Genomic DNA, 23,113 nt, shown 5'->3' with positions numbered 1-23,113 from the left:
ACAGCTTTCATGCGTCATGGCATGCTCTCCACCAGTCTTTCACATTGCTGTTGGGTGACTTTATGCCACTCCTGGCACAAAAATTCAAGCAGCTCAGATTTGTTTGATGGCTTGTGACCATCCATCTTCCTCTTGACGTTTTCAAAGAGGTTCAGGTCTGGAGATTGGGCTGACCATGACCATGGTCTTGATCTGGTGGTCCTTCATCCACACCTTGATTGACTTGGCTGTGTGATATAGTTCAAGTTAATATTTTATGGTAAAGGGATTCTGCTGACAAGAAAAAAAAAATTGGGAATGCATGGTATAAAGAATTTATTTAAAAAAAATGCTTCATTCCAAAAGAGTGTATTCCTCCATTGCATATAATTTTCAATAATTTATTTGTAATTTATATACAAACAAAAAGCTTTAAGAGTGTGATGGTTGAAGTTTAAACTAAATGTCTAAATTCAACAGCAGATGTCACTCTCTGCTCTCTTACATTAACCCATTGTGGCTTAGTTAGGAGCGTCAGTGACATACACTGTTTGTTTCATTAGAACATCCTCTCCTCCACCTTCCCACCCTGAAGGAAGGAAGCAAAAGCCTCATTTTAAAACATAAGACATAAAATCAAAAAATAAATAGTAATAATAAATAAATAAATTGTGGGATTAGACAAGTGCAAAATATATTATAAAACCGGTTTTAGCCATTCTTATTCTGAAGAAAATGTGGATAATGCACTGGTCGGTGAACTAAACACCACTCATTTAACACCCTCTTTTTTCAGTTCTGTTTATGCTACAGAAGTCTGTTATGTTTGTATATGGTTGGCATGTTAATGAATAAAAGTTGAGTCCATTTTTTTTATTCCCTTAAGCAGAATCTGCTATCCGTATAAATATTCCATATTGCATAAGACAAAATAATACTTTTTTACACCAATCTTTCTGACAGTTTACATCCTCTTGGTTCCTAATATAGTGTGTGGCCTTCTTGAGCATCAGCAATGTGTAAAAAGTTTATAAAGATAGAGTAGTACCAGGGGTATTTTTGTCGCACCTCCATCAGGCTCACAGCCCCCTCCCAGTCTCTGCTCCCTCTCCCTTGATTTCTAACCACATATACACCTTTCAGCTATTACCCAGACAATTGTGGATTCCTTAAATACCACATTGCCTAGTCTACAACCAGGACTATTTAAAGTAGTCTATTTTAGACTGTCTACTTTCTGCAGTGTTCTAGCTTCATGGTCCTTCTTCAATTTCACAGGCCCAAGACCTTCCTCTTGTTTAATATACTTTACCATTGTGTTGACACTCATCGATCTCTGTTTATTGTTTTTATGATAACTCCAGTCATTCATCTTTTGCCTGCCATCCATGGCTGTGTTTCTGCTGTGCATTCATCCACCACTACTCACATGCTCTGCTGCTTTGTCTTTTCAAATAAAGATCCCAGCACTTATTTATACACATATTTTCTGTGTTGCTTCCTGAAAGAAGACTAGACACAACCATGTACCCAGTGGGATCTGATCTTCAGTGCGCTGCCAAGACTATCTAGACTCTGATCTAGTAGCTCCGCCTTCTTCTTCCAGCTTCACAACCCATGCTAATCAGCTTCCATACCAAATGCAGAAGAGTTTAGTTCTTCTTGTTATACAATAGATGAATGGATAATCATCTTTACCTGTATTGTGGAGCATTGATGCCTGATCTACTCCTCTCGAATGGTGGTGAGCTCTCTTTCTTGTAAAACTGTTATTCACTCATCACTAAGTATGAAAGTTATTATATTGTATGCCGGCGCTTCCATTACAGTAGACTGTGTTCCAGTTTGCTGGAAAAAAAGGCCATGGAGGAATATATTTACAAGGCATTCCAGCAGGGTTACATCCATTTGTTCTCTTGCCCTTTTAGCCTCAAGCTTTCATTTCGTAGCCAAGAAAGATTATGTATTGAGACCATACATTCAATATCTCTCCCTCAACAGCAGCATCATTAAATGTGTTATTATCTGCCCTTGGTTCCTGTCGCCTTAAGATCCTGAGGGCCTACAATTTCATTCATATTTGCATGGAAGACCTTGAGTACCTCCACAGATTTCTCATCAATAAATGCAATTTTCTCATCGACTCCTTGAATTTAACTGAGCACATTCACCATACACAGATTGCATTTGGACTGCTAATAAAATATTTCTCTGGAGATCTTGTTCTGTCCCTGTTCATGGTAAATGCACGTATCTGTGTCACTTTCCCACGCCTGTCTTTGTTTGGAGGTCGGGTGGGTGACAGGAAGTGCCTGTTTCAATGGTGATGCTCAACCTGGGGATCTAAGTCCATTGGTAAAAGTTACCAATGTCAAGAACACCTCTTTCCTGAACATTACCACACAGCACACACAATGGGCTCCATCACTTTATCTTTTTGATTACAGACTGTCTGGAAATCTACTTCAAATACTGCACATTTTGCATATCCAGTCTCTACTAATGAGCTGATGACCTAAATTAGGTTGATTAATGAAAAACAAAATGTGTTGTGGGGCTTCAAGAATCACTATTGAGAACCACTGTGTTAGATGACTTGTACAAATTCTACACAACAGCACTATTTATTGTAGCAACAAGCTATGACCACTGTAAACACAAGAACAAATCAATCAAGGATGATTTTTTTTCTGCAAAATCTGAGAAATGTGTGTGTGTACGTTTTTGTGACATATGAGGACACAAATTTGTATAATGACATGGGTATGACATAGGACACCCGTGTGTGTGTGCGCGCGCGTGTGTGTGTGTGTGTGTGTGTGTGTGTGTGTGTGTGTTTGATTAATACTAGAATTTCAGACAATTTTAACCAAAATTAACTTCTCTAGGATGGTTTTACCTTAAAAGTAAAAAAATAATAAGAAGAATCTTACATTGAATGTCAACAGGGACAAACACCCGAAGAGTAAGTGTGTGAAATGTTTATACATTTGTGTGAATATGTGTGTAGTTGTCACTCACCATCCTGCAGCTGCAGCTGTCTGAGGTACAGTGGGTTTTGCAGGACGTTACATTGTCCCAGTTTATCCTCTCTGGTCACCAACATCAGATCTGAGTATATAAAGATTGTTACCTAGTGAGAGAGCATAAGAGAGAGAGAATTCAGCAAAAATGGATCAAATGCAGATGTTTTAAAAGAACATTGGAAGTCATATGATGTACAATAAATGTGATGTGACAGCCGGTGCACAAGAACCACTGCTGTAGAGTACGAGTAGAGATTAAAGGGAAAACAAGTCTCAAAAAATGGAAATAACACAGTAAAAATTTACTTTTTCATTTAGTTCTCATATGACTGCACCCATCATATTGTATATGAAAACCCATAACAGCACCTTTCTACTGAGCTTAATTGTGTGGTTATGTTACTTACATTAAAATTATCCTGATACACTTTTTTCCCATTTTCCTCTCTGCTAATTAATTTACCTTCATAATTCACCTAAAGACTGCTGAAGATAATAAACTAATATTTTTTTGTATAAATGTTAGGCTATTTCTACATTTAACCTAAATACCACTTCATGTTTATTAAAAGAAAGAAAGAAAGAAAGAAAGAAAGCTTTGTGAAATTGCACTGCTCTTGCAGTTCACGTATTAGATTGACATATATAAACAAAATGTACTTGTTCATCCGTCCATTTATCAGTCCTACACCAACTGAACAACCCTGCATTCCATTCGGAAGGGCTCATCCCTATGCCGAATGACCCTTCAACATGGCGGCCATGATTGTTTTCACTCCGAAGTGCCCTTCGGAGGGCGATATATCCCGTTTAGAACACACCGCCTGTCTGTCACGATCACCAGCTGGAGTGCCCCTGATAACCACCAGAGGGAACTACATCCCATACCTCTGTCACTCAGTCTTGGACTTCATTTCCCATAACCCATTGCCTGGACTCATCATGCCTGATTGTTTTCACCTGTTCCTCATTACCTCTGCCTATATAATCCTGGTGTTTTCAGTCAGATTTTACGAAGTCTTACATGTGTCACAACTGCAGTGCTAAGCCTTTTATCCTGGTTCGCTCGTGGCAGGTTTTCCTGGTTCTTGATATTCTGCTTGCTTATCTGGATTACTCAGCCCTGGGGTAGTGATGGTGAAGTGAAGCGTTCTGAACCAGTGAGGCTTTCAACACAATTATATCGGAAAAAGGTTCATTACTTGAAGCTTTTTAAAACGGTTTATGCTGTGGCTAGTGATGAGAGAAACAAAGCTTTTCGAAGCATTGAATCAATTGAATCAATTGCTTCGAAAAATTATTTGATGTTTCGAGGCACTTGAAACAGCACATGCTGGCGACACCTGCTGGTGAAAACGTTGTAAAAGCATCAAGAACTCAGACCAAACTTACAAAACAAATGGAAATGTTTTTTTTAGAAATACCTTTTTTTTTATTTTTATTAAATAAACACTTAAATGCTATTAAATATTAGTGCTTGCATTATGTATTTTATTTAAGTATAATCAAACCCTTGACACACAATGAACTAAATTAATTATTTAATGAATTAATTGATTTATGTAATTTTTTAATTAAGTGTTTTCATTAGAGCTGTCTATAAAAACCAGCAGGCAAGAGTAGTGATAGTCAGGAGAAGGAGGTGGATTTAATTCTATCGTAAGCTCATTTTGTTATTTTTAAGGTATGATGTGATTTGTAGGTTGAAAGTACTGAATGTTTTTACACATGTTTTTAAAACTATATAGCCATCTGTGTTAAAGGGAAGTTATCTTTTGTTTAACCCACAACATCTGGCCCTGAATTCTTTATTTTTTATAGTACAATTTTGTGGGTTTTCATGTCACATGATTAACTGGGCAACCAGAAGTGGTTCATGGGTTCACTTTGAGATCAACACCCCCTAGTGGTGAACCATCGGCGTTTCGAAACAATGTGACATAACGAAGCTTCGTTTGCTAAAATCACGTGACCTGGCCGGTTTGATACGCGCTCCAAAACACTGATTCGAAACAAAAGATTCACAAATGTTTCGAAGCTTCGTGAAGCGGTGTTTCGGACGCGCCCATCGCTAGCTGTGGCCATCTAGTGTTCATAAAAATAAATAAGACCTTCCAAAGTGTTATGTTCCATTACAGCCAGTGGTTTCACATCTGGTTCTACAACTGATTCTTTGTTTTATTATATTTTATATGAATAATGGTCATTGTCAAAGTCATTCCTTTGTGTCGGTGTACTGGCACTAAAAATAAGAAAAATAAATAAATAAATTCATAAATTAAATCTATGATCTGTTTTTTTTAACTCTGGCCATGAAATAACAGTCTAAGGATTGAGGCAAAGTTCATTTTTGAGCTCAATATATAAATTACGATTAAAAAATAAATTTAAAAAACAATGTTAACACATTATAATGTAATATAATGTAAAGGAAACGGTGCTGAGGTTTGCTTCGTTTGAAACAGATACTGAAGCAGTCACGTGGTTTTCAGGTGAATGAAGCTTCAGACGTCATAGATCACGTGCTTTTCTCAAAACGATTTAAGCTCCGATACAGTGCTTCAATGTGAAATGTGTTGGTTTTTTTTATACAAGCTTCGAAGCTTTGGTGTTGAACGTAACATCACTACCCTGGGGCCCGTTCTTCGTACGTCGCTAACTCAGTTAGCTGGATTTGATTGTTGATGATTTGGCATGATCTTGGATTGATTGGTTCTTCGGAAGCACATCCCGGAGTTGCTGTCATAGCAACAGCTCCGTAAGCTTAAACCTGCTCAAGAGCAGGCTTATTTCATGTAAACAGGATTAGGTTGCATCTTTGTAAGCAGAACTGATACTTAGAATCTGTCCCAACCACTGCTACTTTATTAGAAGTGTACCCTACTGATCCAGGGACAGTAATTTACAATAATAATAATTAAAAAATTAATCCAAAAAAATATTATAATGTTGTGTAGTCATCATCTATAACACTATAGACAGCCAGGTTTACTCATTGAAAAATTTATTTGTGATGAAATAATTACATTATAATTGTATTGGAGTCTTACACACATGCTATACAGTTAATCTGAGCCGTGCATTCATTTGAGTGGTGACAGCTATTATGGGAGTGGCTTGATGGAGCGCAGGAGATGCAGATAAAGATTGTCAAGTTTTTTCGTCAGGTGTCTTTTTTTAATTAAATGATGTCATTACATTACATTACAATCGCTGCATTGCTGATCTTGGTTTCGAGTATCGATACATCTGCCTTTTATGGGAAACACGAGAACGCGCAGTAATCTTAGACAACTTAATCCAGATATTTTAATCAAATCCGCAAATTCGTTTGAAGAACCAAATTAGCCAGAGATCAGTTATCATGATTACTAGATCTGGAATCTTTCAAATCATCTCAGATGTATTAAGCATTGTACAAAGAACGGACCCCTGAACTCTGCCATTGTTTTGGATTGCTTGTTGTGTTTGACCCCATGCCTGTTTTGACTACGATTGTGGATTACCCTTTAATAGACTACTGCACTCGAATCCTCAGCCTTCATGTTTCCATGCAGTTTTGTGAAACAAACCTGCTCGTTGCTCCACGTTTGCCCTCTGCTCATTTTGTTTTGGTCACATAGCCATGGCCGGACTTACCATTGGGCTTGAGTGGGCTCGAGCCCATGGGCCCGCCCACTCGCTTCCGTTCATTTGATTTGTTTATTTTTCAATTAAGGTTCGTTGATTGGTCTGGCATTGTTAACAACCCTGCCATGCTTAAGGAATGACATCATTTAATTAGTTAAACTATATGTCAGTTATTTTGATGTTTGCTGATTGGTTATTGGTGATAACGATGTTTCGGGTTTACACTGTTGTAACCTGGCCACATTAATCAGTATAATGGCAGACAAGCGGTATCGGAGTGGCGTGCTTAAAAGAAAACTAAAAAATGAAAGACAGCGACGTGAAAAGGAAGCACTCAGTAAATTGAAAACGATTACTGGATTTTTCACACCTGTGACACCACAGCCTGATGTACAAGCTGAGAGATCAGAGGACAACAACCTGCTGGAGCCGATCTGACTTCACGTGCAGAGCAGCCCATCAGTGGATTATCGTCTTTTCAGTCAGAAGCCGTTAGCTGTATGGAGGCGGCAACAGAAACAGCGACTGCACCAGATAGGCCTACAGCTACTACTGATTCTTACGCTGCCAATCCTGCTTGCTGGGGTAAAATTGATGAGAATGTGCGTGCTTACTGGGCGCAGAAAGGTCCGGAGTCCTGTCAAAATAAGGAGGCTAATGTCAAAGCCTCTGAACGCCACTACAAACATCAGAAGAGACTGTTTTGCAAAATTCATTTCAAACGCAAGCATCTGAATTGTGAGTCTCTGCCCAGAGAATGGTTGCTGTACTCGCCTTCCACAGGCTGTGTGTTTTGTTTTGCTTGCAGTCTTTTTTGTGAGGGTGAATCCCCTTTTGAGTCTGGTTATAATGACTGGAAACATGCTACCAGACGCTTTGCCGAGCATGAGAATAGTGACCGTCATAGGAAGACAATGTTTAATTACATCAACAGAGCAGCAGCTGATGGCGTTATAGACTCCCAACTTAAAAAGCAGCTTGAGTCGCACTGCAATTATTGGAGTGAAGTTTTGCGAAGAGTGGCTGCGGTTGTAAAATTTCTGTCAGAACGGGGATTGGCTTTCCGAGGCTCAAGTGAAATATTTGGTAGAGCTGACAATGGGAATTACATGGGCAGCCTGAAGCTGATCAGTGAATTTGACCCATTCTTGAAATCACACATACAAATGTATGGAAATGCTGGGGTAGGAACCCCCTCATATCTCTCGTCGAAAATGTGTGAAGAATTGATCAAGATAATGGGCGACAGATTGCTTTCTGAAATTATTGCCGAAGTGAAAGTGGCCAAGTACTTTTCGATTAGCTTTAATTCAACTCCCGACATCACAAACATCGATCAGCTTACATTCATCATAAGGTATGTTTCACCTGAGGGCCTCGTTGAAGAGAGATTCCTAAAATTCCTCCCTGTAGCAAGCCACACAGGGAAGGCACTGTGTGATGCCGTACTCACAGTTTTACATGAAATGGACATAAACATCTGTAACTGCCACGGACAATGCTATGATAATGCTGCAAACATGTCAGGAGTGTACAACGGCCTGCAAGCTCACATCAAAGACATTATTCCACTAGTAGAGTGGGTGCCGTGTGGAATAATCTTGTTGGAATTAATAGTGTAAACTGCTGCACAGAGACTGCAGATTTTTTTAACATTGTGCAAACTTTGTTCAACTTCTGCTCCAAATCTACAGCAAGATGGAAGGTGGTAACTGCAGGGTTGCAGCCTAATGAAAACCACCGCATTGAGACACTAAAAACACTCTCTGACACCAGGTGGGCTGCACATGCACAGGCCACCAAGGCACTGTGCAGAAATTATGGCATTATTCAAGAGTCACTGATGAACATTGCAGAACACAGCACACAGAACCTGACAACACAAAATGATGCAAGGTCACTGCATAAAAAAATGAACAAACTAGAGACTGCTTTTCTTTGCACTATGTGGAATCATGTTCTCCATCGCCTTCAGGGGACAAGTGTTGCACTACAAGCTGTGGATCTTGACCTGTGCAATGCTGTTGATTTGGTGAGATCACTGCGGGAATATATTGTAGGTTTGAGAGATGAATTTGATGTGTTTGAGGCCCAAGCAAAAGCAATGTCGCCCACAGTTTCAGCAACGCACAAACAAGACACACAAAGACAAAGAAAACGCAAGACTCATGTGGGTGAGTCTGCAACACCTGAGGCTCACTTGTCAGGACGAGAAAAGTTCTCATCTGGTGTGTTTTTAGTTGTGATGGACAGGTTGCTGGCTGAACTCGATCGTCGTTTTAAATCCTATAATGACCTCAACGTCTCCTTTGGTTTCCTGAACAACATATCTACTCTCTCTGCTGAACATCTGTGTGAAAAAGCAGCAGATCCACAGAGGAGGTACCACACTGACCTGGAAAATGAATTTTGTGAAGAAATCATCCAGTTCAAAGACTTCATCTGCCATGATGAGCCATCATCTGCAAGGGAACTTTTAATGTCCATTAGGAAAAGAAAACTACAGACCATCTTCCCAAATGTGGATGTTGCTCTCAGACTTTACCTAACATTACCAGTCACAAATGCAAGAGGGGAGCGCAGTTTCTCCAAACTGAAACTGGTAAAAAATAGACTGCGATCCACAATGGTACATCAGAAATTACATCATCTTACTCTGATGTCAATTGAGAGTGACCTTCTACGTAAAGTCGATTTTACTGATGTGATCAAAGACTTCGCTGTAAAGAAGTCCAGAAGACGCCACTTTTAACTAGTAAGACTCAATTCCATTCCATTTTTTTTAAATGAGATGACAGATAGTATAGTGCATATAGTACATGCATGAAGTCGAAATCTGATTCCCTATTTCTCTCAGCTATGTTGTTGTTGTTTTAAATGATCATACTCTGAATTCTGTCATGCTTGTTTCAGCTGTGATAGTGTAATATTTTTATATTTACTGTTTTCATTGTATTTGTGTGCATAGTTTTGATGTTTTTCAAAGGTAACTAAAACTCGCATACTTTCATACTCAACTCTCTCATTCTCTCTTTAATGCTCACTCGCTCACACACACACACACAGGCGCACTCACACACACACACACACACACACACACACACACACAAACGCTCACACACACACACACACAAACACTTTATCTTGCACTTTGTTCAACATGTATACATTGATTTTGGATTGCTACACTACTTTCATCCAGTAAACAGAAAATAAAAATACCTCAATGACAGTTGTTGTTTCAATTGCTGTGACAATAATTTTTCTATTAGCAAAACAAGACAATCAGCATTGCACGAAAAAATAAATTTACGTTGGCTAAAGAAATTCTTTACTGAGAAAAACTGTTGTTGAGAGAACTGAAATTATTTTTAACAGTGTACTTTAGATGCCAGTAAATGCTCTTTAAAATGCCATTATAATGAGGGGAGAATTGCTTCAATTACTTTTCCATTATATATTATACTCTAAAATTGTTGAGATGTACTCATACATGTATGTGAATCAGCCTATACTGTATATCATCTGGAGATATATACAATCTGTAAAATATTAACAATTACGCACTTATTTTTTATTTAAGGTTCATACACTTATGTTTACAAGTTACTGCAACCTTATAAGGGTTTTGTATGTTTTCCAGTAGTTTACATATAAAGTTTTGTTGTCATTTTTAAATTATTCTGCCAAAGAAAATGAATTTTGTGCATTGCAAAAAATACATGATCACTGTGGTCATATAAATAAATAATTCTATTTAGACAGGGCATAATTGTTTTAGAGATACATAGCTCTATGATACATGTTGTGTGTAGTGTTTGTTGGGGAAAACTGATATCTAATGGACAAAGTTAGGTACTGCACCTAAACAAAATCTGAAAGCTCATTTTTTAAGATATCAGCCCAAATTTGGAGCACAAATTGTGTGGCTTTGACTTTCTAGCATTTTTTTTTTTTTTTAAGTATAACACGTTTTATAAAAATGTTTTTAGTATAAAAGTCATAAACTAAAACCTCTATAACATTTCTGTTTCACTTTAACTTTTTTTTTCAGTTGAACAATGAACTGCCAAGGTTCTTCCTTAAAATGAGGCCAAACTTATTTCTGTGCTCCAAAACTTCCCATTTTTAATGAAAGCTTTTTTTGACACTGACATTTTTGTCCACTAAATACCTCAGAGTAATTATTTTTAATTGGCTCTCAGGGTTAAGGTCATTTGTAGAGTGAGTAGGGGCCCGAAAATGACTCAAGCCCAGGGGCCCCCACCATCCTAAGTCCTGCCCTGCACATAGCGTTGCATCTTTTCATGACTTCCTGTTTTTGGTTTGTTTACTGCACCAGAGTTCATTTGGAAGTGGACAGAGACCAATCTTTTTAGCAGTCTCGGTCCGCTTGTTTGGTGTGCACCAGGGTTCTTATGGCAGCGTTCACACTTACTCAAACGAACCGCGCTAACAGAGCAATCGCACCAGAGTTCGTTTTAATCGAACGAAACATGACAAGTGTGAACACACCCATAGTGACTTGATTCAGGGGGGAAAGAAGAGGCAGTCGGGAGAGGAGGACTTCTAGATGGCTGAGGAGAGAAGTGTCCTATGCTCTGTGTGGGTTTATTGTTTTATTGCATTCTGTTTGTTTGTTGGGAGAACTGTTACATTCAGTCTTATCAGGAAATTCATCGGACTGGCGAGTTTGTGACCTTGAGGTCCACGTAAAACGGCAGACTCGAGATACTCTGTGTGACATAGATTCCTAAGGAATGAGTAAATATAAAGTAAAGGGTTAACTATAATAATCAAGTGTCAGAATAATAATAATTAAAAAGGACCCATCTGATTGTAAGAATTATTTTCCAATCTCTTTAATCGCTGTGGATGTTAAAATACTTTCTAAAATTCTGGCAAACAGGTTACTTCTTTAGTGCATGGGGATCAGGTGGCTATTATACATGATAGAAATAGGGCATATAACATTAGGAGACTTATTAATATTATTTGGTCAATGGCTGACACTGATGTTCCAGTGGCAGCAATCTCACTGGATGCGGAAAAAGCTTTTGACTGTGTGGAGTGGGAGTATTAATTTGAGACATTCAAATCTTTTGGGTTTGGGAATGTATTTTCTAAAATGGATACAATTACTGTATACGTGACCCCAAGCTGCAGTACAGACTAATGGACAGATTTCTTCTTATTTTATGCTGACAAGAGGGACCCATCAAGGATCTCCATTATCTCCCCTGCTGTTTTGCTTGGCTTTAGAACCTCTGGAGCCAGCTATAAGAGCAAGTACAACGTTTGCTGGGGTTTCTGTGGGAGGAACAGTCCATAAATTGATGCTGTATGCAGATGGCATGTTGTTTGTCTCAGAGCCTCAAAAGTCAGTGCCATGTTTGTTGGAGATTATTGATTCATTCTCTAAGCGTTCTGGTTATAAAGTTAACTGGTCTAAGTCTGAAGCTCTTCCTGTGACAGCTTATTGTCCTGTGTCATTTTTCCAGCTGGCTCCCTTTCAGTGGCCCAAACAAGGTATAAGATACCTTGGTATTCTCTTCCCTCATAAGAGTGCATTTAGAACCATTACTACAAAAAATTGCAAACGATGTAGGGAGGTAGTCATCACTAAATTTGTCTCTTTAGGGTAAGGTGAATGTTCTCAAAATGACCTGCCTTCCAAGAATTAATTATCTACTTTAGTCAATCCCAGTAGATATTCCTTTATAATATTGTAAACAGTTTAAGAAGATAACCAAGTAATTTCTTTGGAATAATAAGCGCCCACGGTTGCATTCGAGTGAGTTGCAACAGCCGGTTGACAAAGGAGGATTGGGGCTTCCCAAACTTTTCTTTTATTATTACGCCTTCAGCCTGAGACATTTGGCTCATTGGTCCCTCCCCCCTGAAAGGACCCCACCTTGGTTTAATGTTGAACAAGCCATCCCAGTTCCGCTACAATGCTTCTCCATTAAATTACCTCAAAAAGTGCAGTCTCACCCAATAATATCACATCTCCAAAAAATTTGGAAGAGAATATCAAAAATATTTAAGTTTAACCCCTTCTTGAACACAGCTTCAAGTATTTGGTTGAATCCCAAATTGTGTATTGGAAATTCAACTTTTCTCTGGAAGGAATGGATAGATAGTGTGACGAGTGGGGGCGGGGTCGAGAGCCGTGGGAACAGAGCGAGGCCGGTGGAGTAAATTATGATGAGCGACACCTGCACCACTCATCACAGATAGGTTTTTTTTTTTTTTTCCATTTTAAGCTTATTTTATTTATTTGTGTTTATTGGATTTATGATAGCAATCTATATATAATTGTACCTGACACATTGTTTTGGGGGGTTAGGGGGAGGGGGTGTTACAAAACATTGAATTATCTGTAAATTGAATGTATTTTTTGCCCACTGAAGAAAATAAAAAGTATGAATCACAAAAAAATTAATAATTAGAAATGGACAAACAACCCATTTGCATTTCAATCTAAATTTGAGGTCATAATAAAATGGAGTTAGATTAGAATTCATTTTAAATTAAATAACTTTGCGCACTGAAAAGACCGAACACGCTGGAAACCTTCAGCCACCATTGGACACCTTCGTTGGGCCGATTGGGTGGACCTTACTATTCTTTACTTATTTCATTTTTATCTTTTTTACCATGTCTTTTTTTCTGCATTTCTGTTTTTGTCACCTTATTCAGTTTCCATTTGATATGCGTACTGTCATGTCCATCTTGCTACTGCAGGTACTGAATATCCTTTGTTTTGAATGTTGCAATGAATTCATGCAGTTTTTTTTTTTTTTAATTCGGACTATCACATCAATAAACCTTTAAAGTAAAACTGCACAAGAGAGACCCAGCAGGTCAAAAAGAAAGATAGAAAGACTAAATCTCTCGTTCAAGTAGGGACAGAAGAGTGTATGAGTATACACTGAACATTGTCAAGAAGGGAAAAGAGGGAGAAATTTAATATTATCCATAAAGTTCATTGTATTTCAGTAAAAAATCACTTGAATCCACATTTATGAAGTTATAAAATTGCACTAAATTTAGAATGGTTCTGGATAACAATTTCAAGTGTAAAATGCCCTAAATGCACATTCACAATATGCAGAGTGTCTCTTACCTTTATAGAAAAATGTTTGGTCTCATATAGAATCATTTCTTCAGAGATCATCAGTGTTCTGTTTGGGCTACACAGATCTACAGGCTTCAGAAGACAAAGAGACAGACTCTGAATAAGTTTACAAGGTAAGCCACTTTTGTCTTAATAACTCATGTAACATTTACTGTATACAGGTGCATCTCAATAAATTAGAATGTCGTGGAAAAGTTCATTTATTTCAGTAATTCAACTCAAATTGTCAATTTGAGTTGAATTACTGAAATAAATGAACTTTTCCACGACATTCTAATTTATTGAGATGCACCTGTAATATCACCTCCATGTTTGAAGAAGGTTATAGAAGAAACATAATCACTACTAACATATGTACAGCAAATTGCTGAACTAGCAGTACTGCTCTTTAGAGAGTACTTAATCCACACAGTTACCACATTATTCTCTGAAATAGTACACTGTAACTTGTAATTTCTGAAATAGTGTTTGTATATAATTGCATAGACTACATCGGACAGGTACAGATACTGATTCACTTGCAATGAGAATAAATATGATTAATGTTTTGGTGGTGATGAATCATTGGGTGCCGAGAGCAAGAAATATTTAGAGACAGTTACTTTATAAACTAAAATTGTCAGTGTTCCTATTCATATTCCGATTCATAATTCTTCATATTGTTGGTCCTATGTAGCTCATGGTAATATTAAAGAATTTTAGGTCTAGGAAGAACATTTTAAAACTGTTGCATTATAAACAAGTTTAGTACAGTCTTAATGTCCAATGTAAAATCTGGGTCATGCAGCAAAACAAGCAAACATTTTGTTACAAGTATCTCATTGAGATTACGCCTATACCGCCTCGTCAAACCTCTGACAATTAGAGAAATCTAAATGACACAATAAATGATACACGTAATCCTATTCGGATTTTCAGATCCGAGTCCTATCAAAACCTGAATGAATTAATAATAATTAATTCCCTTACAAATTTAAGTAATCAAGTTATTACATCAGAATAGATTACTACTAAATTTCAGTAGATCTTTTTATTTAATGATTGTGCTTATTTTGAATATATGGAAGATTTACCTGCACAAAGATGGGGAAGATAAGGATCTTGGGTGTCATTTTAACGTAGGTACCATAGTTGGAATGAGGCACGTGTGATCTCACAATTGTGCAGTTCTGGTAGTTGGCAAAGTTTGAGTTCTGTAGGTAGTTTCTGCTGTGCTGTGTTTTGGAATTGCTTTTGCCAGAGCGAGGCAGAAAACATGTTCTGCTTGCCAGTCCAGGGGCTGACTGGGCACTAGCAGCCGGAGGGGGAGGAACAGACGCCTGAGGTGTGGGGAACATCTGGCCACCTGGTAGAAAGTAAAGACTGTAGGTGAGATTTTAGTCAGATAACAGATGGATAAACAGATAGTACAGAAAAGCCTATATGACAACCCTAGACTCAAACAGGTTACTTGATGTAAAATGTACCATTGCTGTCTGCCGATAACATGAGTTCAAAGTGCTCAGTCGTGGTATTGAAGGTGGAAGAGAGTGCTGGTTATTCACTCCCCCACGACAATTCCTGCCGGATCTCAGATTCGAATCCGCAACCTTCAGGTTACAACTCCGACTCTCTAACCATTAGGCCACAACTGCCCCATGGAACTAATGTTTTGGCTAGACAATGGAAGATGAAAGGAGTTTGTTTTTGCAAAACATTTGCAAGCGGGGTGTCCCTAGACCTTTTTACTTGGGCACGAGCCCCTGTGAAATACCTCTGTGCCCCAGAGTAATATCACTGATAAATAAATACAAATCTGTCAGTGAAGATTACCATGTAACGACCTGAGAATCGTTTTCCCTGACAGTATTTCAGCAATAATGCATGTGTTTTCTGTCAGCTGTTTAGATTTGAATAATGCCAGGTTTGTGAATGAATTCTTTTGATCTAATCATTCAAAATTGAGTGAAATTTTTTGTGAATCAGTTTGATTCATGTGGACCGTTTACTTATACACTGAATCGTTCCCAGTGGTTTCTCATTAATAGTAACATGAATACTTTATAAAACAGAAAACAAAAAGAGCGCTGGATGAGGTGAATATTTACCTAGGTGCATTTTAGGAAACTAAATTTGTTTAGTCTGAAATTTATTCTATTGTTTCGTCAGTGATACATCAGATCTTTATTGTGCATGCAGCCTGTTAATGGCTCCACTAAAGGTACAGACAGTTTATATCCATATATCCATAAGAGTATAGAAAAAAAGAGAGCTTGAAAAGTATGGGGATGAATTGACATGGTCCAACCTTGTGAAGCATCCTTATCTGTTGAGTTTGTCTGTTAGGAGTTGCACCCCACTTCGGGCTCAGAGTGTCATTTTCAGCAGCAAGGATAATGTTATGGATGTTTGCAGTCAGATGAAACACTCTTTGAAACTTCTCCCTGAAGGAGCGGGGAAGCTAGATAAAGTGCAAAGTACAAAGTCATCACGACAGTTGCGTCGAGCTCGGACTGGGGAGCCCTGTGCAGCATTGGGCACCTGGACAGGTGCTCACACTCCACAGAAATTGCCTGGAGCTGCTTGCAGTCCTCCTGGCTCTCAAAAGAGCTTTTATGCAGACATACAGCGCTTTCATGTCCTTTTGGGAATGGATCACACGGCAGTGGTGGCATACATAAATCGCCAAGGGGGAATTTGTTTGCACCAGATTCTGATTCACTGCTTTGCTGTCTGTTCAGATTGTGTCCTCTTCTAAAGCATGTTCTCTTTCTGTAGGGGATAAAGGCTTCATCCTTAGAAGGTTCTGAGGATTTGGGACGTATTCAGTAAGCAGAGGTGACCCTGTTTACCTTCCCAAAAACAACACACTTTCTCTGGTAGTCTCTAACTGTGGCTCTGTTAGAAGTAGATACTCTGGCCAACAAATGGTCATTGAGATGCAAGCATGTGCTCCTTCCCATTCACTAGTGCTGTGCATCCACAGCCAGAGAGGTGGAAGCTCCATGTAAGGCCCTTGAGCGAGACTCCCTAGATTGTCATGGGCTGTCCCATGCAGTCTTGGACACTATTTGGACAGTATTCCAGCCTCCTCAATGATTAAACAATTTTGTGCGCTGAAATTGTTTTTACCGTATTGGCCCGAATATAAGACGACCCTGATTATAAGACGACCCCCCTTTTTCCAGATGTACCTTTTGGAAAAAGGCTTTTTAAAAACCAAATCTTGTTTTTTCTCAGTAAAACACATTTTGTCTTTAATTATTTTCATATTGCATATTTTTCCTATTTTAATTTTTGTTTTGAAAGTATGGTAAAAACTGGTAAAATGTACCAACAATCACATTTAAAAATATACACTTTTTGATATACCATAAAAAAAAAAAAAAAACAGGTAGCCCATCTGAATTAGGACATTTAGGCTATCCATCTAATAGTAGCCTACCAAAATCTTATTAACAGTAGAAGTTAAATCTTACTGTAGTCTTCAAATCTGGGTACTGTCTTACGTTTTAAAATCACAAAGGGAGTTTGGTCCCATCAGGCTAACGTGACAGTCACGACTCATGCAGCTGTAAGGTTTTCTTTTTCTTTTGTTTTTACTCGCGATCTTTACAACACGCATTACATTACGTATTTCATGGCACACTCGTTTTATGCGTATTTGGCGCCACCTATTGTTGTGGGTGTATTATTGACATGTCAAAGTCTAGACCCTGAATATAAGACGACCGCATTTTTTCAGATGTATTTCCAAGAAAAAAACATTGTCTTATATTCGGGTCAATACGGTACTTGGTATTCTTCCTCAGGTGAGAACTTGGTGTATTGTCTTTTGCAAATGGTTTTGCGTCTTTTTGCAGGACTATTTCCCTCTATGCTCAAGGACTTGAAAGGCTCAGCCATAACCAAGTATCGGCTCTCACTGGGTGGTTGAGCTCATCACACTTGCCTATGAATCAAGTGATAGGCAATGCCAAGTGGATGTGAAAACTCATTCAACCAAGAATATGTCTTCCTCCTGTGCTTGGTAGAAAGGGGTGTTACTGGAAGGCACGGGCTGTTGGCTGGGCATCCGCCTATATGTTGGTCAAGGCCTATAGCAAGGGTGGCGAACTCCGGTCCTGGAGAGACGCAAGCTCCAACCCTAATTAAAACTCACCTGCCTGTAGCTTCCTAGTAACCGTTCAGACCTTGATTAGCTTGTTCAGGTGTGTTTGATTAGGGTTGAAGCAAAAATCTACAGGGCTGCGGCTCTCCAGGACCGACGTTCGCCACCCCTGGTCTATAGCATGGACCTGTCCTCCCTCTCTTCCCAAGTTTTCCTTTTAATAAAGTTGTTCATGCGGTACGGTAGACTGAGTACAGATACACTTGTGGTCAAAATTTTACATACACTTTGCAGTATCTGCAAAATGTTAATTATTTTACCAAAATAAGAAGGATCATACAAAATGCATGTTATTTTTTATTTTTTTTTTAAAGATGCTGTAAAACCAAAGAATTTGTGAAACCTGAAGGATTTTTCTGAAGAACAGCGGGCAGTATAACTGTTCAGGTCAAACAAGGGACTCATGAACAACTATCACAAAACAAAACAGCTGTGGATCATCCAAGTAACTACACAGTATTAAGAATCAAGCGTATGTAAACTTTTGAATGGGGTAATGTCTTATAAATTCAACTATTATTTTCTCTTGTGGACTATATGTAAATATCTTTGAAATGTGAAATTTCTTATTCAAGTCAGTACTAAATAAAAAATAACATGCATTTTGTATGAGCCCTCTTTTTTTTGGTAAAATAATTAACATTTTGCAGATACTGCAAAGTGTATGTAAAATTTTGACCACAACTGTATATGTTTTGTTATTGCAAATGTAAAATGTGCCTGTCAGTTGCATGTATTTTAATGCAATTATACTGTACATAATTTATTCAAACATTCAAATATTTAAAATATCAATTTTACTGTTACCACTGTCATGTGATAGTGTTATAACTGTTTATGGCAAGTTGTAATAAAAGCTCTCCTTTTAGTGTTGTAGACCGATCTGAATTAAGAGTCTAACGTAAGGGCACAATGGTGATGACTTGCAGAGTTATTTTGTGGGGCCCAAACTAGTAACTTTCCAATACACAGTGAATAGAACATGCACTAGGAAGCCATTAGGAAACTTACTTAATGTTCTGTGGTTGTCTCCATAGACAGAGCCCGATACCTGAAAATTTAGAAGAGTCAATAAGTGAAGACACTTTTAAACATTTTTAATGAAATTACATTTAATGATGCTTACAATATAAGGTCTTTTTCACACCGTACCCATAAAAAGCATATAAAGGAAACTGTTGTGCTTTTACACTGGTGGCATTTTCATTCATAGTGATTAATTATAAAATGGTTGAAGGGTGTTCATAATTTAAATTAATTACAACCTGATTGTTATGAAGTGTAATTTAGATGAGGAGGTGGACCACATTTACATCCAAATGGTAAACAATCTACACAGAATGGAACCCAAAACTGTAGCCATAAACTGTTAAATAATCTGACCTATATAAATATATAGACCTGGCTAAGCAGACAATGCGATTGGTGTAAACTGTTAATATGGCTTGTAAACTGTTTACGTGTACAGTGTATAAAAGGCCTTATGGTCACTTCTGTAGACTTTATGGAAATATACATCTTTGAATGGAATATGTATTATGTTGTGTTATGAATGGATTTAATAAAGTTTTCCTGTATGGCTTTTCAACGAGTTACTAATACATGGTTGGTTACAAAAAAAAAAAATGTTTCAATGGGTCTCATTCTGTAACCGTACCAACTTGTGTATAAAATCTGAGTTTGAGTCACCAAAAAATTCACACTAAAATTGATTTCAAATTTAAGATCAGATTTAGAACCTACTTATTTGTGAAAAATAAAAAATAAAATAATCCAAGGTAGCAGACAGGGCATGATAAATTATACAAATAACCTTGCATTTCATTAAACATAAAAATGTCAAAATTAAAAAAAAAAATGCCTGTAATTGTCAAGTAATCCTGATTACTTCGATTTTTCAGGTGTATTTGATTAGGAATGGAGCTAAACTTGCCCATCCCTGCCTATGTAGAAGATAGCTGCCTATGTAGACAGTAGAAAGCAAGGCAGCATACTTGGTTTTGAAACAGCTTTGCACTTTTTTCCACATAGCATGATTTACACATGGTAATACACGTGGGATCTCTGATCACATTTTGATATCATACTGAGATATTAAGCAGCCATGAGATCCCTTACTGATTACTGACAATTCTTTGATCTACCTGGCTTCCAGGGTTTATAGGAGACAGGATGATATAATTGTCCCCGTTTGATGCTTTCACACGCGTCCCTCTAAGCGTCTGAGTGCTAGTCTTGCCGTCTACTGCAGTCCTCCGTTCTCCCCACAGGATTCCCGCTCCACTCCCTCCACCACCCACTCCCTCTGAGCCGTTAACTACAATCCTACGGCTGGTGTGGTGGTGTGCGGGCAGAGGCGGAAGCGGTGGCGTTTTGTCCCTGCTCTTGGCTTTAGCTGGGGAAACTGGAGTGTCATAGTTAGAGGACTTGTAAGATGGATGATGGATCAACCCCTCAAAGTTGGTTTTAACAGAGGGTCCTGTACGCCAAACTACCACTGTGATCTCACTAAGACTATTTCTGGAGAGAGTGAAAGACAAAAGAACAAAAGTAGAAAGAGAAGAAAACATAAAGAGGAGCTGACTCACAATTATTGAGTTTGTTTATGTGCACTGCCTTAGCTTAGAAGATTTCCACATCAAAGAAGGCAGAGTGACAGAACACTCCTAGGTATTATGTAATCGCCGTGGACTAATGGTAATTCAAAAGGTGTTTACCAACCGGAGTGAACATTTCCAGAAAGTTCGATTTGGCAGAGGCAACAAAATATTGTGATGTCATTTTGAACAAAATCAGGCCAAAACGAAGTTCGTTTGGACTTCTGAGTGTTCAAAACAGCTTGCCAAAATGAAATTTCCAGAAAGGTTCGCTCATGCTGTTAAAAACATTTGAACTACCATTGTTCTGTGGCAATTTGGTAGTAAGTAGGAGTGACTCTGTGGCGCCGCCTTCTCTGACATGGAAATATTCAGTCTATCAAGGTCAGACGTCAATGAGCCTGTTTACACCTGGTCACCTCATGCATTTTTTCTGATCGGATAGCTATCCGATCGTGAAAAGACCAGGTGTAAATGCCCTCTGAAATGCATTTGAGATGGATATAAATCCGATCGCTCAAACCACTTCAGGAGTTGGTCTGGGCCGCATTCCAGACGAAAGTGGACAAGTGTAAATGCATCTGGTTGTTGAAACCACATATGTAAATTTTACTCCTCCCTAAATGTTAAAATAATAAATGTGTGAGAGCGTGTTATAGGCTATATGACATTAGTCAGACTGCGCTTATGCAACACGCATTGCTGCGGAAGAGCAGCTGAGTATCTCTTCAGCAAGCTGAAACTGAAAGTAAGATGCAGACGGTCAACACACAATCATCTTCATTAAAAGTAGTAAGACAAACTTATCTTTCCAGTGCTGATGCTGCGCGCTCTCCTATTGCGTTCTTTGATCTTGAAATGAGCTGATAATTAATAAAATGCAGCACTTATCTTTTGATTTCGTGAACTCCAGTGCTGATGCCGCGCGCTCTCCTATTGCGTTCTTTGATCTTGAAATGAGCTGATAATTAATAAAATGCAGCGCTTGTCTTTTGATTTCGTTGACGTGAACCCCGTTAAATTTAAATATAGCGCGGGAATTGAAGATTGGATTTATATCCGTTTTGCGACGACACATTTATGTGGCCAAGTGTAAATGGAAACATTTTAACAAATCAGATAGATATCTGATCAGCGAAAATGCATGAAATGACCAGGTGTAAACAGGCCCAATGAGTAAAAAAAAACCCACTGGAGAGCTAATTACAGACAGGTGTGTTAGAGCAGCATTGGAACTGAAGTCTGCAGGATGGTAGCTCTCCAGGAGCAGGGTTGGAGATCCCTTCTCTATTGTCTTCCCCTAACACCACCACCACTAGGGCTGCAACAAACGATTATTTTGATAATCGATTAACCTGTTGATTATTAGACCGATTAATCGACTAATCATCGGTTATTTCACTGATTAATCAGTAGACTTTGATTGATTATTCAGCTTATGCAATTAGTTAAAATATTTAGTTATACATATTCTAACAAATAAATACAAGTAATCACTTTAGCTTTTGAAAATCATATTATGTAATTGCTTATGTTTGCATAAAATCCAAAGAAATTCAAATCTGACGTGAACAAGAAAGTAATTGTTCAGACATTTTAACATTGTTTTGAGGAAGGAAAAAAGACTTTCAGTCGGGAACTGAGCCAAAGTGATAGAGAAAAACTGTAATTCACTGTACAAAAACACAAAAATTCTGGTCTGTGCTCTGAATATAAAGAGTGTTGTATGTACCTAATAGCATTTGCAAGATCTGCACACTTCCAGTGTTTGACAGGTTGCCCGTTTAACTGCAACACAGAGTCCAACTGCTGCAAACCGGCCTGATCCCCTGGACCACCTGAGAACATATTCACACACACACACAACATAATGACATAACAGTGAGTGTTAATCAGCTGTGACTCATGTGTCCAGCCAGACACTCAAACACATTCATAAACAATCTATGTGACTGCATCAATTACACAGGTGACATTCTGACACTTTAAATAGTGACTTAACAGTGAGTGTTCATCAGCTGTGGGTCATGTGGCCTAACACACACACACACACTGACCCATATTTGACCATAATGCTTAATGGTCCATGATCCAGAAATACCACACATGCCGAGCCTTCAGTTCAGCATTATCCTCTGGCAAAAATGCAAACACACACACGCATACCGGACACACAGAGCAGTTCTTGCCTGGATCGACTGCTTGTATACGAACAGGCGAGTCAGAGCAGATGGTAAAGCCAAAGCCGTCCTTTCCTCGTAGAATGGTCACCTAAAAGACACACACAAACGCACGCATACAACACACTGCCACCTGCTGGAAAATATAAGACACTGCAGCTCCCCATCAGAAAAGCACCAATAAAATGAATTGCATAGTCTGGTTTGTCAATGAAGGAATTCTACAGACAAATATTTTTACCATTTTTTAATGAGCCAGACATTGTAGATTCTACTGAACAACTGAATGTAGTTTTTTTTTTCCTTAGACAAATGTAGGGCTGCACGATTAATCGCATGCGATATTTAACGCGCATCTTATCAGTAAAGCCGGTTCTGTAATCAGCGGTAAATCTCCATCACCTGCGTGC

The 23,113-nt window shown here is 38.4% G+C and overlaps 1 protein-coding gene across 1 annotated transcript in view; it reads right to left on the bottom strand.

The window, feature by feature from the left end:
- LOC107702900 (regulator of G-protein signaling 3-like) overlaps nt 1-23,113 on the bottom strand; it is a gene marked incomplete at its 3' end in the record, with an annotated part of 61,812 nt that overhangs the window by 18,589 nt on the left and 20,110 nt on the right. Inside the window, exons 3-9 of the mRNA XM_016505337.1 lie at nt 22,713-22,794; nt 22,256-22,361; nt 20,071-20,446; nt 18,938-18,977; nt 14,850-15,121; nt 13,765-13,848; nt 3,001-3,112 (exon numbers count right to left, since the gene is read on the bottom strand). Of these exons, the coding sequence (XP_016360823.1) occupies nt 3,001-3,112; nt 13,765-13,848; nt 14,850-15,121; nt 18,938-18,977; nt 20,071-20,446; nt 22,256-22,361; nt 22,713-22,794 (1,072 nt within the window). The remainder of the gene's footprint in view (nt 1-3,000; nt 3,113-13,764; nt 13,849-14,849; nt 15,122-18,937; nt 18,978-20,070; nt 20,447-22,255; nt 22,362-22,712; nt 22,795-23,113) is intronic.

This window comes from Sinocyclocheilus anshuiensis, unplaced genomic scaffold (assembly GCF_001515605.1).
Source record: "Sinocyclocheilus anshuiensis isolate Anshui unplaced genomic scaffold, SAMN03320099.WGS_v1.1 scaffold238, whole genome shotgun sequence".
NCBI classification, from domain to species: Eukaryota; Metazoa; Chordata; class Actinopteri; order Cypriniformes; family Cyprinidae; genus Sinocyclocheilus; species Sinocyclocheilus anshuiensis.
This window is presented reverse-complemented; position numbering and strand designations above follow the sequence as displayed.